Genomic DNA, 19,256 nt, shown 5'->3' with positions numbered 1-19,256 from the left:
AAACTGATTGAACTTCATTAGATGATACTCAATTTTATTTCAGAACTTTTACAGAAATTGTGCTGCTGTTTGTTTCTAGTCATTACATTAATTTTTTAAATCTTCTCTATGATAAAAAATATAAATTTTTCTATCTCATCTCACTGTATGCAAAACTGTTCAATATTTGCTCAGAAATTGTTATGAAAATATTTATGTAATATTTTTTCTTGCATATATTCTTTCATTTCAACACAAATTCTATTAGCTCGAGCTCAATGATAGCTGTTTAAGTTTGTTATATTGAAATTCATGAATTAAATCAAAAATATTAAATTGGTTAATTTGTTATATTGAAGATATATTTATTATATACAATAGATCATCAAAATGAATAATTTTTAGAGTCAATATTTTATTTTTTGTTTCATAATGATGCATTTGCAAGTTTTTTAGGTTTACAGAAATTACAACTGTACTATTAAATATTAATAAAAATTTTGTTTTTTTTGAAAGAAAGACAAACTTTGATCAACTGAACATTTCATGGTAACATAATAATCTTAACAGATATTGTTGTTAATTATTAAAAAAACGTTGATTTTCAGATTTGTGCGTTAATTTTACAAGTTAGTACATTACAGTAATATATTAAATTTTATTTTCAAAAACTGAACATACTTAGCATCTCAAATTTTTATTTTAAATAATTAAGAGATTTTGGTTAAATTATAAAGAAAAAATAATAATTATATATATTGATTAAATATAAAAATAATTAAAAATATACCTTTTATTTGATGCTTCAAAAACTCCACTATCTCCAGCAACTGATTCATCACTAACTGCTGCTGAAACACTTCTGTTATTTGAAATAGCTAAGCCTGTGGCTTGTAATTCATCTTGATCTGTAGATAATTCACATATGGGACTAAGTGGTGGATTACTTGTAACATCACTCCCAGAATCATAGATATTTTTAGGTAGATGAGGATCAGCTGCAGATAATGAATTAAAAGATGGCCGATTTTGATGAGATACAGCAGGTGCAGACTGTAATTGCCGAATGTTTGTATCAATGGTCATTCCCTGTTCTAAACGGCATGATTCAATAAGTCCTGGTAATAATTTGAAGTCATTAAATTTTTCTTCTAATTTTTGTGACTTTCTAATTTTTTCTGTATTTGTTTGTTCGTAAGTAGGAGGTGGACCATATTCATATGGTGAAACAGGTGGTGAAATTGATGATAATGAAGATCGAGGTGAAAGTGAAGGTCCACTTTGATTTTGACCAAATGGAACAGACTGAGAATCTTCATAACCTACTGAGGAAGATGCTATACTTTGTGTGCTACCTTGCAGCAGATGACCAACTCTTTTATGAAGATCTTGAAGAGATGGATCTACAGAACATTGAGGAAGACCATAAATATCTGTAAAACTTAAACTGCTTAAAGAACCTTTGCTGCTTGCTGAAAGAGAACCAGTGCTCAAAGATCCAAGAGAACTGCTTGAAGACATTGATAATGAACTTGTAGATACACTACAGAATAAAAATAAATGTAAAAATATTTAATTTAATAAAAATATTGCCTTAAAAAAATTAATTACAATATTAAATGCTTGACATGTTTATACTGTTATTGTATTTTAAATAAAAAAATGAATCTTTAACTTCTTAAAAATTTTTGCCTCTGGTAAATCAACCAAAATTTTTATCTTTGCTTTGTTAATTTAATATGAAATTTATTATTATTATTTAAGAGAAATTGATAACCATAGTGATAACTAACTCAAACAATAGGAATTGATTTCAAAAAGATATGAAAAAAAAACTAACAAATATTTAAGAGTTGTGGAATATGAAATATAATGTTGAAAGTGGTTTTCTTGAGCAAAAATATTTCCAATGCAAAACTTGTCATTTACTAAACTACATTACATTTCATTTCTACTTTTGCACCTCTGTTTTAGAAAGAAGTAGATTTTTTGTATTGTAGTCTATGCATTTATCAAAACATGATGAAAATAAACTCTCAATATTTTTGTTTAGAAGAAATATTTTGAATTAAGAAAAGATATCTTGAAAATTGACAATTTATTTAATTGAATTTCTGTTTTATAATATTAATAGTTTAGATCTGATATTGTTAAGTCTTAATGAAATCTTTAATGTAAAGAATTAAAATTATGAAAATATGAAACTAGTATTAAAGAATACGTAAAGCATCTGTTAAACAACAATGTTTTACGTATTCAATATTTGAAATAATAAAAAAACTTTTGGTTTTGTTATTGAAATTAATGCCTCAAGATAATAAAGTAATCAACTAATTCATATATATATATATATATATGTGTGTGTGTGTGAATTAGTTGATTATTTCATTATCTTGAGGCATTAATATATCATATATCATATATATATCATAATAAACATGCAGAATAAACATGCAATAAACAATGCAGAATAAACATGAAACAATAATTCAATCAAAGTTTACCTTTTTAATTGCGATTCCAAAAATGTTGTTAATCGCATTGCATCTCTCAACTTTTGAAGAAGAACATTTTTCTGCTCATGTAATTTTAATCTGCAAATAAAATTTGATTTTACTTTCTAGTTTCTAAAGTAATTCCAAATATATTCATGTAAGTATTTAGAGACAAATTCAATCAATGAACAGCAAAAAGAAAATAAGAGCCACCTTATGTTACCCATAGCTTACCTATCAGCAATAGCCCGATTTGACATCTCCATGGCATTACTGAGGTCCTGTTCTAACTTGGATATTTCATTATGAATAGAAGAAATTTCACTTTCAGTTCGGCTCTTGGTGTTGATACTACGAAGTTCACGGAGGAGTTGTTCCTTCTCTTGTATCAGTAGAAGCCTAGGCCATGCAAGCAAACAAACTGAGACATGCATAGGATGCAGCAGGCAAAGACAAAGTTTAAAAGTAAATAAATTTAAAGATAGTATTTTCTTTATTTGAAAGAAAACTGAATAATTTTTGCCATTTTCAGCATGCAAAATATTTTCAATAAACTGTTTATGATACACTGCATATAGTTATATTTTTCTTGTAAGGAAAAAAAATGAAAAGAAAATACGCATTAGAGTATATAAAATATTTTTGAACCAACTTTCAACACATCATATAAATGAAATAATCTTAAAAATATCATTGAAAGAATTGTTATTATTATATTTAAACTATAATTGTTATTAAAAGAAAAATACAAAGTAACATGCATAGTTTCATTAATAGAATAGTTAAAGTTAAAATTTCCTTTTAAAATGTAAAAATAGTTTAACTTTCCAAATAAAAACTATTTTTTGATTTATAAAATAATAGTAATTAGAACAGATACATTTTGCAAGTATATTTTTTTAAACAGGAATACTTAAATTTTTTAATTTCAAAAATTGTTTCTTCTACTGATTTCTTTAGAGTAACATAAGATTTATTTAAGAAGAAAGAAATTTTTATAAAATAAAATTATTACAAACTATAATAAACATTTTTCTTAAACATTAACATTACAATTTCCACTGTTAAAGCTGCCTTTTAAAATATTTTTGAAGATAAAATTTTAACTCTCAAACCATTTCGCAATTATATGGTGAAATTTTATGAAGCCAAATATGAAAATGGAATAACTCACAAAAACCTTTAAGTGACCAGTAAAATATTTAATTGAAAAAACGACAAATGTTTTCGACCGTATTTTTCGATCTTTTTCAGGTTAAAAGTTCCGAAATTCGAAAAGCCATTGTGCTTAAAGATTTAATTCAAGATAATAGACAATTGAGATATTCAATTAATATTTAAGTAAATTGAATTCAATTAAGTTAATTGAAGTTCAATTAAGTAAATTGTTTAATTCATGAATAAAATTTAAACGTTAAAAAATTTTAATTTAAACAATATAGATCTAGAAATAGGAATATTTGAATATATCAAAAACATTTCTATTTAATTTTTTATGAAGATTTCTGTGACAATAAAATTATACTACTTTCTAGATATCATCTTTATTATTATCAATTAAATATATCAATATTTAATAACAGAAGAAATTGATAATAATAAAGATGATATCTAGAAAGTAGTATAATTTTATTGTCACAGAAATCTTTATCAAAAATGAAATAGAAATGTTTTTGATATATTCAAATATTTAATAACATAATATTTACTATAGCTTTCTTCTGTTTTTATTAATAATGAAATTATAAAAGATAAATAAAAAATAAAACGTTTAATTAGTGTTTGTGAATAGAGTATCCTTACCTTAGAAAAAAATATCAAAAATATAGATTTTGTTAACATTAAGCAAAAGAATTTTCTATGTCAAATAGTTGATAAGCAAAAAAACAATATGATGTATATCAACTATTTGACATTGTAATTTGTATTATATCATTGTAAGAGATTTTAATTACATATAAGGAGAAGTTATGTGCTTTCAATATTGCCATCATATAAATAATCCAGTTTCTAATTTCATTAACTACTACTGGATACATTTAGTATGATATTGGACTAGTTTCTCAAAGATCACTAGTTTAAAGCTAAGCCAACAGCCATATCAGATTGCCGGATAATAGCCCAATTATAATTTTAATTAATTTGTCCTAGAGGGAGGCATTAGGTACCATCTCATATTAAATTTAATATGTGCCTAATGTCTCCCTCTAGGACAAATTAATTAGTAATTATAATCATAATCACTGGAAAATAGCCCAATCTCATATGGTAGTTGTTTTGGCTTTATACTAAAACATCTCTCAAAACCTGATTCATATCACTAGTTTAAATCCATTATTCAACAGTCATCATTTCAGCATTTTTTTAATTTATAAACAACACTTATAAAAATTAATAAATTTCTAATCATTTTATGTAAAAATATTTGCAATGATGGATGCTAAAAGCAAAATTAAACTTTTATATAGTAATGATGATTTAATGAAAGCTTACATATACACTGATCTAGTAAAATATTATGACTACATGCTTAAAATGCTATTGCTCTACTACATGCTGTTAAAACAGCTCAGACTCTCCAAGGTAAGAACAATGAACAGTTACACAACTAAGATTTTGAGAATGGAGATTGGGATCTGGCAAATTTGGCTGCCAAGACAACTTGTCAAACTCCTGATCATGTTCCTCAAACTACTTCCAAACATTATGCACCTTATGGCAAAATACATTGATAGAAATGATCTTTTTCAAAAGGACAAAGAATGTCATGCTCATGAAAGAATATACTTGGTCAACAATAATATTTGTAAGTGTAAGTGTATCTTATCAAAATGTGATCTACAGAAATGATGAGACCTAAGGCTTCCCAACAGAATATCCTCTACAACAGCGCTGTCCAACTGGCGGCCCGCCAAATAATTTTTACGGCCCACGAGTACATTTTACTATGAATAAATTTATGTTACTAAATTATTATTATTAAAATTATTTTATTACTGTGTTTCCCCGAAAATAAGACAGTGTCTTATATTAATTTTTGCTCTGAAAAATGCGCTAGGTCTTATTTTCAGAAAATGTCTTATTTTTCCAGGAAGAAGAATTCACATTTATCATTGAACAAAAAAATTCCCAAGTCGAACTTAGACAAGAGTGACGTATATCCGGTGTGTCGAACTGTTGCCTTTTTATAGTGTCAACATTGGACTCGCTGACCAATTAGTGCTTACTGAACCGTAGCACTATGCAAATGTTATGTGGTTTATCAACCTTCTTGGCCCCCAAAATGTTTGGTGAAGAAAATATGGCCCACGGGCTATACTAAGTTGGACAGCGCTGCTCTACAACATTGCATGACCTCCATCAGCTTGGTTTTGTCCAACAGTGCATCCAGGTGTCAAGTTCCTCTTCTAGTAAATAACACAGTGAAATTTGTCAGACCAAAAAAACCTTCTTTCACTAATTCAAGGTCCACTAGCCCATTATCAATAGCATTTGCAGTGGTCATCTGACCATTTAGGCACTGTCAACAATGCATTGGTGTTAGCATAAGACTCTTTGATGGGCCAATAGCTGCATAGCTTCATGTGCAACAATGTTCTGTGCACTTTGCATTGGGATACCTTTCTATTGTTTTCTTCATTAAATTCATCTGCAATTTGTACAACATTTGCCATTCTGTTGCTTTTTACAAGCTGGTTCAGTTTTCACTGGTGTCAATAAGGTGCAATTGATCAACGTCTTGGTGAAGGTTTAAGATTTCTCCCCTTTTCAGACCATTCCTGGTAGATGCTCACCATGACTGCATGGAAACACCTCATCTCAGCCTCATTGTTTTGGAGATACTTGTTTCCAGCCATCTTGCCATCAGAATTTGTCCTCTGTCAAAGCAAGTCTGACAGAGGACAAATTCTGTCATTTTGGCTGCTTTAAACATAACTTACAGTTCTTCATGATGGTTTCTTGCTTATGAAGCAGTTGACATATGCGTGTTCAAATGGAACCTCCCAGCTTCTATCATTATGTCTTCATATGATATTAATATTTTGCTTGATCAGTGTAACTTCCAATATATATAGCCAAAACTGGGTAGATAAAAAGATTATTGAGTCAATTATCAAAGTTGTAGAAATTGCTGAATAATAAATTTAAACTTCTGACCTTTGGGAAATCAGTCCAACACTGTGCTAGTTGAAGCAATTTAACAATCTGATAATTTCAATTAAATTATATTATTACCTAATAGCAAAACTGTACACAGATAAAAGATAAAAGTCTGTCTTTTTTCCATATTTTAAATTATCCAATTATATGATGTACATTATACAGTAAAATATTAATGAGGATGGAAAGTAGCAAATATTAGCTAATAAATTTGAATTGCCACAATTTCTTAGTAGTACTAGACTTGTCTCAAAAGTCAATAATTTTAATTACTTAAAAATTATCAAAGATAAACAAAATACAGTAGAGCGTCGATTATCCGAAAGTCGATCATCCGAAACATCAATTATCCGAAAGAATTCCAGTCGGCAAATTTAAATTTTCGCTAGTGCTGTGGCACTGCAATCTTTGGCTATGTCTTGGGCTACTCAAATATTTTATGTTTTTTATACTAAATTAACTTCTGAAGTATAATTTTTTGTTTTTATATTTGTCAATATATTTATTTTGTTCGTACAAAATAAAAAAAATAATTTTTAACGATACAATAGTCTTCGTTAGGCTTAACATTGACAAAAATTTAACACAAAGCAACACGCAATGGAGAAAAATGTCAAGATGGGATAAATTAATATATTTTTTAGTACATAACTGGTTATCCAAAACATCGATCTTCCGAACAACCCCAGTCCCCAATTGATTCGGATAATCGACGCGCCACTGTAATTATATTGGATAAAATAAAAAAATATAGGAAAAAGCATACAAATAGTCAGTCAATGCCAATTTATGGTGCCATGGCTAGATATGTTCACAGTTTCAAACTGGATCATATGAAAAGGACCTATATCTTCCACAAATAAAAGATCACAGCATATACGCATTTAAATAAAATACAATAGTATGAAACTATATTTTAAAAATTTTGATATCTTTTAATAAGATAATGAGAAAAGTCTAATACAGAATAATATAATGAAAAAATAAAATATTTTAAACTATAAATAGAGCAAATTATAGCAATATAAAATAAGTTACTTATAGAAGTAAATAACACTTCCCTATGTTGTTGATAAAAGAAACAGAACAACTATGAAAGAGAATGCATGGATCAACAGTAATGTCTAATGGATAATCTACTGCATATAAAAAGTGTCAAAGTAAAAACTCAATTAGCCTCAAATCTAGTGATCACAATAGCCAATGGATTAATTTTTCTCAAACTATTTATNTTTATTTACAAATTAAATTTCAAAATCTTACAGCTAGCAATATTTTGTTACAGTATTTTTGCAGAATGACTGGCATGCCACATATAAATGGGAGACCAGCATGCTGAAAACTTCAGGATTAATGGCATGACAGTTAAACTGTGACTAAAATATAAAATTAATCAATCTAACAAAACTAGTTAATTAAATGTTAAAGAAAACATTCTTCCCAGTTCAGTAAAATATTAACATAATTTGACTGATTTAAAATCAAAAAGTGTTTTATATTTACAAGACAATAAAACAATTAATGACTTGCTGCCATTAATAGTAATAGTTGTTAATCAGTGTAGGCTACACTGACCATCTACCCTAACATTAAAAATAACACCTTTCTCTCAAATTTCAAACAAAGCTGATGTCAATTGATGTAAGTTGAGATGATTTACAGTCAGTTTCTTAATTAAAAATAATGTCTTGTATTTTCTAGTAGCTTCATATGAAATTTTCCTGGAATGCTTAATGAGATTTTTATATCTAAAAAATATAAATAAGTATAACACAAACTTTTTTATGACCTAGTATTTATAAAATTTAACTTGTAAATATAATATATGCAATGCTCATGAAGATGATAATGGCAACAGATTCAATACATTATTTAAGTATATCAATTTATTTGGTAACAATTATTAATAAAATATGATAATAAATTGCTCAATAATTAAAACTGGCTTAAGAATCAAAACTATAACTTTATATTTATGTTAAATTAAAATAATTATATAAAGTTCTTTCAAAATTATACATTACAATTTATATTTATGATCTGATAATGTCTGTATATGAAATAATCACTAATTCATGACACTAATAAACTTTTACTTATAATTTATTAAATATATTTTAAGAAATCTTTTTAACATATATAGTACTTGTACATAAGAATATAAGCAAGCAAAATTTCAAGAAATCAAAAATTGACTGCATTCACCAGACTTAACAGTTCCAACTGAATAGAGATATGGTAGCAGTAACTGATCTGCATGATCATCTGCATCTACAAATCTGCTGAATGACAAATAACATGTCATGTTGATAGTGGTACTACAATAATTTCTGCTCATTTCCACAAACTTTAAAAATAAAGTTAATTTACTTTGTCAAATTTTTAAAAGTTATTTTGAATATACAAGTTTCCTCATTATCCAAAAGTAGAACATTTCTGTGAAACCTTTTACAAATCAAAATGGTATAAAAAATAGTAGTAATTACCATTAATTTATAAAGGAAAGAATTTTGAGTATTCCTAGACTCAAAATTAACTTAAAATCACAAAAAAAAAACCCTAAATTAATTTTAACACATAAGAAAAGCAGAAATAATAAGTATTCTTCAGCTGTGTATTTATCATATCTGAATATCACATTGGGATAAAACTCTTCATTTTATATAATCAGTTTTATATTGTTGAATGATTTTGAAAGATCCAGCTTATTTAGAATTAAGAAAACCTGAGAAAGAACCCAGAAGCGGTTAACTGTGACATCAAAACACTCAACATTTTCAGAATTAATGCTACTACAGAGGGTGCCCATCAGAAAAACAATCAACTGTTCCAGAACAGTCAAGTCTGTTGAATGCAGCCATTGCTTTTAAGTATGTATAAAGTTAGCTGTTACTATTCTACACTCTACAAATTCTACATTCTATACAAAATTTAAGTTAGTTAAATTTTGCATAGAATGTTATTGCTTATAATAACATTCTATGCAAAATTTAAAGTATATGTTACAAAGTTAAAATTTTCTTTATTCTGAAAGAATTCCTAAAACTATGTCTATCATATGATCACATATCTTTTCATAACCATATTTCAGGAAAAATTATGGAAAAATCTAATTATTGGATAAGATGAATACTGAATAAAAATGCAAGGAAGTCAATTAAAATAAAAGAAAATTATAGTAACAAGAAAATATCAAGATTAAGACAAGTCTAAAAGATTAATTTCCATTGATCTTTTATATCAAAAAATATCATTAAAAAAATCAGCATTAAGAAAATTTTATCATTTTTTATTTTGATGTATATAATTCATAAGAAATTATTATTATTTTCATTGTAAAATTTAGACAACACATTTAATTAAAACAATTTGACAATATGTAATAAATACTATTTTTCATTACTATGTTTTATTTAAAATTAATATTGACAAAAGAACTGTTTGAAAGTTGTTAGATATTATATTTCAAAGTTTTACAAAGTTTGAAAGAGTTTTGATAAATATATTTTTAATCTTCTCTTTCAGATTTGATAAAAGAACTAATAATTAACCTTTTATTTACAAATTAAATTTCAAAATCTTACAGCTAGCAATATTTTGTTACAGTATTTTTGCAGAATGACTGGCATGCCACATATAAATGGGAGACCAGCATGCTGAAAACTTCAGGATTAATGGCATGACAGTTAAACTGTGACTAAAATATAAAATTAATCAATCTAACAAAACTAGTTAATTAAATGTTAAAGAAAACATTCTTCCCAGTTCAGTAAAATATTAACATAATTTGACTGATTTAAAATCAAAAAGTGTTTTATATTTACAAGACAATAAAACAATTAATGACTTGCTGCCATTAATAGTAATAGTTGTTAATCAGTGTAGGCTACACTGACCATCTACCCTAACATTAAAAATAACACCTTTCTCTCAAATTTCAAACAAAGCTGATGTCAATTGATGTAAGTTGAGATGATTTACAGTCAGTTTCTTAATTAAATTTAATATGTTTACTTTTTGCGTTTTTGAATCAAATTACAATAAAATTACAAAAAACATATTTTTGGAATTCCATGAGTATTTTACATTGTTAGAAAGAGGACAAAATGAAGAAATTAAAGATTACATCAAAAACTATGATCACATGCTGACAATTTCACAGTTTTAGAATAAAAACATTGTTTGTTTGTTTTTTTTAAATGTGTTTCTAGATAAGGATGTATAACCTCACTTAAATGGGCATTCCCTGGGCTAAACTGGCATGCCAGTTTTTACCTTATAGAAATATCTGATTTCTTGGTCTCCCAGATACACTGAATTGCTGTACAATCCGTGAAAATACAGTAGTATTACATAAATATAATGCAAAGGATGAAACAACTATATACTCAAATTTTAACTTTATTTTAAACACAAAACACACACAGAGAGAGAGAGGGGGGGAGAAGGATAGAAACACCAGATGAGATATGTAATTGTTTCATCCATGTTTATTATTTATGTAATAATTATACAAGCAGTAAATGTTTAAAAACATTTTATTTGCACTATTTTGGTAAATATTTATTTTAAAATAATGAAACTTTCTGAGAAAAATACAGTTCCAATTATAAATAAATTGGAACCTAAATTTTAAGTATATATTAAACAGCAAACAAATTAGTTTATTTTATTTCAAAATATAGTATAAACATTTCTAAAATTCTGAAATTTTCTGAATTTATTAGTGTTATTTCTGTTTAAGTAATAATTAAATTAATTAAAGCAAAATTTTTAAAAATCTGTTACATTAAAAATGTATATATACACAAAAAAATAATCATCATCATCATCACTGTAAAAAATTTATAATCAAAATACTGATTTATAAAAAGATTATTATGAATAAAATGTTCTATTAACTGACCTAAATTAAATTTGAAAATTTGTTAGCATAATAATCAAAATAATTTAATTTATGTACATTATTTAAATAATAGAGAGAATTAATTTCTGAAATTATTTTAATGTTTATGTTTAAAAGAGTTTTCAGTTAAAAATAAGATTAAAAAAAATTTCAAGTTTCAAATATTTTGTTACTCTACCTGTCCTTATCTGATTCAACTTGACCAGGAGCCATTTTATCTTCAAGATCAGCTAGTTCTTGTTGGATCTTGTGAACTTGTTTTCTAGCTTCATCATATTGTAACCTCATACGAGCCATTTCTGCCAAACGTGCACCAACACGTCCAATCTAATTAAGTAATGCTAATATTAATAAATTTTCCAAACTAAGAAGCTATTAAATTTAAATCAATATAATAAAATTTCTTATACAGAATAATTAGTTTGGTATATATTAACTATCAACTATTAGAAAAGTAACTTTCACTAAAAATTCTTGTTATAAAAAATACAAAACACTCTAAACTTTAATTAAGACTGTAGTGTTATTCAGATTTTCAACATTTTATGAAGAACAAAAAAGTTATATAATTCAAATAATATAAATGAATAAAAACTAACAAATTGCTGCCTAAGAACAATCAAAGAAACAAGCTGTTAAACATACAAGAAAATAATTTTATTAATGGATGTTTTTGCAAAATATTCATTAAAAGATTTTGAGCATCTTCAGAATCATTAAAGTTTCTATTGTTTAACTGTGGCTCTTTTTAAACATTTTCACATCTATAAAGTGGTTATAAGGAATTTCTAAAAGAAAGTAAAAAGTAAAATAAAAAAAATAAGAATAATACAAATTTAGAATATAAACTATATAGTTTAAAAATTTTTTTAAATGTAGATTATAAAGTTTTTTTAAAAACTTATAACAAATACAAATATAAATTAAGTTTTATTAAAGCATTCTATTTCAATTGAAAGCAAAACTAAGAATTCTAAAAAAACTTTGTGAAATAATTTATATAATGTTTTCAAAGTTTATTTTACATAAGTGTCTGATTTTACTATTTTACAGTTTTTGCAATTTGAAAAACAAGCATTATAATATGTTATTTTTATCCTAAAATTAAGACATTCCTTAGCATTTTTGAATCATCATAATTTAATTTCCTGTATGTTACCAGCAATGTATACCCCACAGAAAATTACAAGTGAAAATAAAAAATGTCAGATAACACTACTGCTGTATATCCTGCACCTTCAAAGCTGATGCTAAAAACATGCCACTCAACTGGTATGAAACTTAGAAGGCAACTTCAGTTGCCTCATTTCTCTCTTGGAGAGCCACTGCAGCTATTGCAAAAATACTATTTTGCTCAATGCACTTCAATATTGAACCATACAATTCCAAAGCAAGATTGGCATCAATTTTCCTGCAGAAGTCTGAAATTTTAACTTTGTTTTCAATGACATGACATGTTTCCCTACAATAATCTATTGATTAAACAAAACATAATTCAAAATAAATGGATTCATGTAAACAGATCATAGCTTATGTTCTACAACTTTACTGTAACATTACAGTAAAGTTTCCATCTTTTAAATGGATTTTTAAACAAAGATAGCACTAACTAATCAAATACTAACTTGTTGATAAAGTCAATCTACTTTTTGATTTTACCCTCACTTTTTCATTATGCTTGAATACCTATTCAAGCTTAATGAAATTAAATTATTTTTAAAGCTAATAAGATGTTTAGCCAAAAACATAATTTTTACCTCTCCAGACAAATCTGTTTGTGATGCTGTACTAAGTTTCTCTTGGGGAATACTTAATGTAGAGACATCTGGAGATGCTGGCTGCAAACATGATAAATCTTCTTTTAATCTTGCCAAACTCTAAAAAAATTAAAATTAAAAAACTTTAAAAGGATTCTTAGCATTTCAGAATTTGTAACCCTAGAATCATTCAAAAATAAGTACTTAAAGCACAAGGTTATTGCTTAAGTGTTTTATATAATCAGTAATATTGTGCATCTTGAATACATCATTATCATCATCATAATAATAATAATAACTCTCCCATGGTCACCATCTGGTCATGGTGGGAGAGCCCAGTAATTTTACTGAACCATAGGGCAATGCAGGTTGGAGCACAAGCTCCTGGTAGGGACACCCATGCCAGTAAAGTCTATGGGGAGAAATGAAGCTAAGAGACATACCCACATTCTATGGAGATATTTATCAAGGTAGTAACCAGATCTAAGTATGATACCAGCTCAAACGTCACCTGGGTTAACAAGGTCCATGTTTGTGGGTTAGGCAGAGGCTCACGTTCGAAAAATAGGCCACAGTCTCCCTTGATTACCAGTGGCAAAAGCAGTGCCGGCCCAAGCATGGCTACTGCAATGCCCTAAACAGATGTGAGGAATCAACCTAGCCTTGGTGTTTCTGTGGCAATGCATCCACAGACTACAAAGGCTGGAAAACCACGCCAACGGATGAAATGGCACTTACTACACCATCACAAGAGTCGAAACAAACATGACAGCATACAGACAACAACTACACCACATATTCACACAACAATATCCTCACCTCACTGTCACCGAACAAAGGGTTGTTGATCAAAAACAAACAATTATACACAACAACCTTATCCCACAAACAACAATTGAACTTATCAAACAACAGGTTGCTGATCAAATACATCAACAGACAGAAACATTTAACATTATTAATGAAGATCACGTAACCTGTCAGAATAATCCAGCAAGCAGCATTGATAATAGCATACATACAACAACTACAACTAATGATACTACAGGCACTTCCTCATTCATCACTGATAACGTAGACATAGAATTAGTTAATACGCTCTCACTTATATTTCAGGAAACACTCATTAAATATACTGGTACAGATCCCACACAAAGACCACGAATACCAAAAATCAACACGTCAAAGGCAGTAGGAAAAACACTAGATTATGTAAACACTCACTTACTACCAAACTACATTCATTCAATTTCTACACTTACAGACATTCATACATTAGTTTATGCTGGGGCAGTCACAGTAGTAACACACCATGGACTGAAAATACACTCACAGACAGACACACACAAAACACAATTCTATCATAAGCCTGCCTGGCAGAGAAGAATAGAAACACAAATAAATGACATTAGACAGCAATTAGGCAGGCTGACACAATACACTAAAAACAACATAACACCCAAATTAAAGAAACAACTCAAAAACATTTTCAAGAAAATCAAAACACACACAAAACACGAACATCACAACACACACATTACAGAATACATCGATACACTAAAACAAAAACTCGCAGCCAAAGCACGTAGACTCAAACGATACAAAACATGTACACTACGAAAACAACAAAATAAATTATTCACAAACAATGAAAAACTTTTCTACAGACAAATCAGTACCAAAACAAACACTGATACACAGCACAGTGGCACACCAACAGAAGAAGAACTCACAACTTATTGGTCTTCTCTTTGGTCCAATGCTGTTACACACAATGCTGATGCAGGCTGGATCAAGGAGGAGAACAGAAACTTGCATAACATACCAAGTATGCCCTGTGCTGAAATAAACATACACGACATTCGCTACGCTGTTAACAGAACACACAACTGGAAGACACCTGGTGTAGACAACATTCACAATTTCTGGTACAAAAAGTTTACATCACTGCACCAGGAACTAGCTAAACATCTAACACACATCATCATCAATCCACAAGACATGCCAAAATTTCTTACTCGGGGCATTACCTACATGAAACCTAAAAACAACAAAACCACAGACCCCACACAATACAGACCAATTACATGTCTTCCAACACTCTACAAATTATTGACATCCTGTATCACAAACAAAATATACAAACATGTTGAAGAACACGACATTCTTACAGAACAACAAAAAGGTTGCCGTAGAAATCACAGGGGATGCAAAGAACAGTTACTCATAGATTCAGTCATTCTACGGCAAGCACACAAACAACACAGAAACATACACATGGCACATATAGACTACAGAAAAGCATTCGACAGTGTTCCACACAGTTGGCTGCTACATATTCTACACATGTACAAAATACATCAGTCACTCATTGCATTCTTCCAAAACACTATGCAGCACTGGAGAACAACACTACATCTCAGGGTTAGTAACAATTCCATACAAACAAACAAAATATTCATTAGGCGAGGAATTTTTCAAGGAGATTCCTTGAGTCCACTCTGGTTCTGCCTAGCCCTGAATCCATAATCCAACACGTTAAACAACATGCAATATGGCTACAATATCAGACATAAAAAAATAACACAGTTTACGTTGTCACATCTTATGTACATGGACGACATAAAACTTTATGCATCTATACAAAAACAACTTCAGCAGCTCCTACAAATCACACATTCATACACCAAGGACATACAAATGGAGTTTGGCGTAGACAAATGCAAAAAGCTTCACATAGAAAAAGGAATCCTGAAGAAAGAAGATTTTGCACTTGGAAATGGGGACATTATTGAATCCATGGAAGAGGGTGAATTCTACAAATATTTAGGATTCCAACAGGCCAAACTAACAGAACATACACAAATAAAGCAAAAATTAATTAAAGAATACCAAAGTAGGTTAAATGCTATCCTCAGAACACAGTTAAATGCAAAACACACAGTTAATTAAAGCAATAAACACATATGTCATCCCAGTACTCACATACTCTTTTGGAGTTTTACATTGGACTCACAGATCTTGAGTAACTCCAAAGGAAAACAAGAACAACACTTACTAAGCATAAACATCATCATCCTAAATCTGCCACAGAAAGATTAACCCTTCCACGTAAAGATGGCAGACGTGGCCTGATTGACATAGTTAACCTTCACTACAAACAAATACAGTCACAGCGAGAGTTTTTCTACAGGAAACAAGAAACATCACAGTTACATAAAGCAGTAACTCTAGCAGGCTCAAATAACACACCATTAAACTTACACTCACAACATACAGACATGACACAACATATAAAAAGCATAGACAACATTAAGCAATCATGGGCTCAAAAGGCTCTCCATGGCAGGCATCCTTACGACCTGGCCCAGGATTTTGTTGACAAAACTGCGTCAAACAGCTGGTTAGATCGGGGATGCCTCTTTGGGGAGACGGAAGGATTCATGATTGCCATACAGGATCAGGTCATAAATACTAAAAACTACAGAAAACACATACTCAAAGATACAACACTCACAAATGACACATGCAGAAAATGTCACATCATGCCAGAAACTATACAACACATCACTTCTGGTTGCAAGCTCTTGGCACAGACAGATTACTTACATAGACACAATCAAGTAGCAAATATAATACACCAAGAGCTTGCAAAGAAACACAAATTGGCAGACATCCACGAACCATACTACAAGTATATTCCACAGACAGTATTGGAAAATAACACGCACAAAATGTATTACGACAGAGCCATAATCACAGATAAAACAATTTACCACAACAGACCAGACATCACACTCATTGACAAACACAATAAAATCACATACATTATAGACATAGCCATTCCAAACACTCACAATGTACAAAACACATGCACTGAAAAAATTAGCAAGTACACAGAACTCGCCCAGGAAATAAGGCATCTGTGGAGGATGGATAGGGTGCTTATTGTACCTGTCGTTCTCTCCTGTACAGGTGTGATACCACACACACTACACAAAAGCCTGGAAACATTACAATTAAATAGAAATACATACATCACACTACAGAAGGCCACTATATTGAATACATGCCACATTGTTAGGAAATTCCTGAATACAGGCACTGACAATGACACACATATTTAATTTTAGTTTGTTTTGGTTGCTATGCCTTGACTCTGGTCCGGCATAGTACACAGCCACCGGTGTGAACCGAGTAACCCACTAACCCCAACATAATAATAATATAGTAAAATTAAAGGAAAATTTAAACACAAAATAATGTAAAATTTATTTTCAAAGTTATAAAAGTTATCATCTCAATTTAGATTTAAAAATAAATTATAAACTAAAAATTTAATTTTTATATTAAAATCAAATAGACATTAATGTAATTATGCATACTGTAAAACAATATTTTTACATTTGCTGTATGTATTCTATAATTATATTAATTTCTAACCAAATATTTTTTTTATTTTTTTCATTTATTGATAGTCATGAACATATTCTATGCATTAAAATCTATTAAAATACAAATTTAGTCAGTATGAAATATTAAATTATATCAATTCTGCAACTCTGTTTTCACTCATATATTACCTTATTAATCTATTCAAAATGAATACATATTTATGTGTGTTACTGAGTACATTTATTAAACAAAAATTTCCCTTCTTTTAATTCTCTTCTGTTTACTGAAAAGTATTCATTTTCTCCATTAAAACATAATACAGTGGCACCTCAGGATACAAAATTAATCCGTTCCGAAACTGAGATCGTATCATGAAAATGTCGTAAGGTGGATCATCTTTTCCCATACGATTACATGTAAAACCAAATAATTCGTTCCAACGCGAAAATCATGCTCAAATTAAAGCCAAGTAATACATTAAAAAAAATAACTGTAGTAAGAAAAACAAATGAAAAATGCGAACTAATGTAACGTCGTATGGCGAGTTTTTGTTCGTATCGTGGAGCAAAAATATGTTCGAATTTCATGTCATATCCTGAAAATTTCGTATGCTGAGGCGTTTGTAACCTGAGGTACCACTGTATTATTAAATATTGTTTTGTTCAGAAGGAGTTTAATCCAAAGTATTAAATCTTTTCAACATGATTCACATATTCATGAAAAATAAATATGGGAAGTTTAAACAGAATAAATGATTAAACAAATAAAGATAAGCAATGTTTAATAAAATATAAAACAACATGAGATACTTTAAAAATTTTTAAGAACACTTACTTGCATAAGTTCAATTTTTTCTTTTTCTCCACTACTAAGAGATTTCTGAATGTTGCGCAATTCTTCAAAAATTGCTTGAGCTTCAGCTAAACTATAACCTGTTTGCTGATCAGAAAACTGTTGATCCACTCTATAAATATATATACATCAAAAGAATTTAAATGGGATACATTCTAAATTATTATTTTAAAAAAAATTTTGAAAATTTAAAATTTAACTTTTATCGTGAATAAATATATTATATACAACGTAAATGATTTTAAAATAATGTAAACATTTAAAAACATGACAATGTTCATGAATCCATAATAAACCTTAACTAAATGAAAAGAGGCAAAAATATTGGTAAAGCATTTTAAATATCATCAAAAGTCATGATATTTGGTTGTTTTAGATATTTAGATTTTACAAAAATAGAGCATATAATAAAATTTCAATTATTGATGTAAGAAATTGATTTTTGTATATCAAATAGTTTTTTAAATACCTAAAACTAAATAAAAATTATAAAAACTAATTCCATACAAAATATAAGGAAGCAGGAAACACAGTCATAAATTTATGAATAATCAAATTTTTAGGCAACTATAATATCAAGTTTGATTTTCCATATATTTTGGATATCATGAAATATTTTATGATAAGAATTATACTTAATTCCAAATTTTCTATAATTACAAATGCTGCTAATCAATGGATTTTAAATATTATTATAAAAGTTTGTCACAA

The 19,256-nt window shown here is 28.6% G+C and overlaps 1 protein-coding gene across 4 annotated transcripts in view; it reads right to left on the bottom strand.

Annotated features, from left to right (window-relative positions):
* LOC111613603 (protein kibra-like) overlaps positions 1-19,256 on the bottom strand; it is a 78,770-nt gene that overhangs the window by 23,118 nt on the left and 36,396 nt on the right. For 3 of the 4 annotated variants that reach the window (XM_023354957.1, XM_023354964.1, XM_023354973.1), the window contains exons 5-10: positions 18,528-18,657; positions 13,299-13,418; positions 11,720-11,868; positions 2,709-2,873; positions 2,484-2,573; positions 770-1,522 (exon numbers count right to left, since the gene is read on the bottom strand). In XM_023354957.1, coding sequence (XP_023210725.1) covers positions 770-1,522; positions 2,484-2,573; positions 2,709-2,873; positions 11,720-11,868; positions 13,299-13,418; positions 18,528-18,657 — 1,407 coding nt within the window. The remainder of the gene's footprint in view (positions 1-769; positions 1,523-2,483; positions 2,574-2,708; positions 2,874-11,719; positions 11,869-13,298; positions 13,419-18,527; positions 18,658-19,256) is intronic. The other variant, XM_023354981.1, reaches the window with a different exon arrangement.

The sequence above is a fragment of the Centruroides sculpturatus genome, unplaced genomic scaffold (assembly GCF_000671375.1).
Source record: "Centruroides sculpturatus isolate CEXI.00-Female unplaced genomic scaffold, Cexi_2.0 scaffold2, whole genome shotgun sequence".
NCBI classification, from domain to species: domain Eukaryota; kingdom Metazoa; phylum Arthropoda; class Arachnida; order Scorpiones; family Buthidae; genus Centruroides; species Centruroides sculpturatus.
The sequence above is the reverse complement of the archived record's forward strand: the minus strand, read 5'-3'. Positions and strand labels throughout refer to the sequence as shown.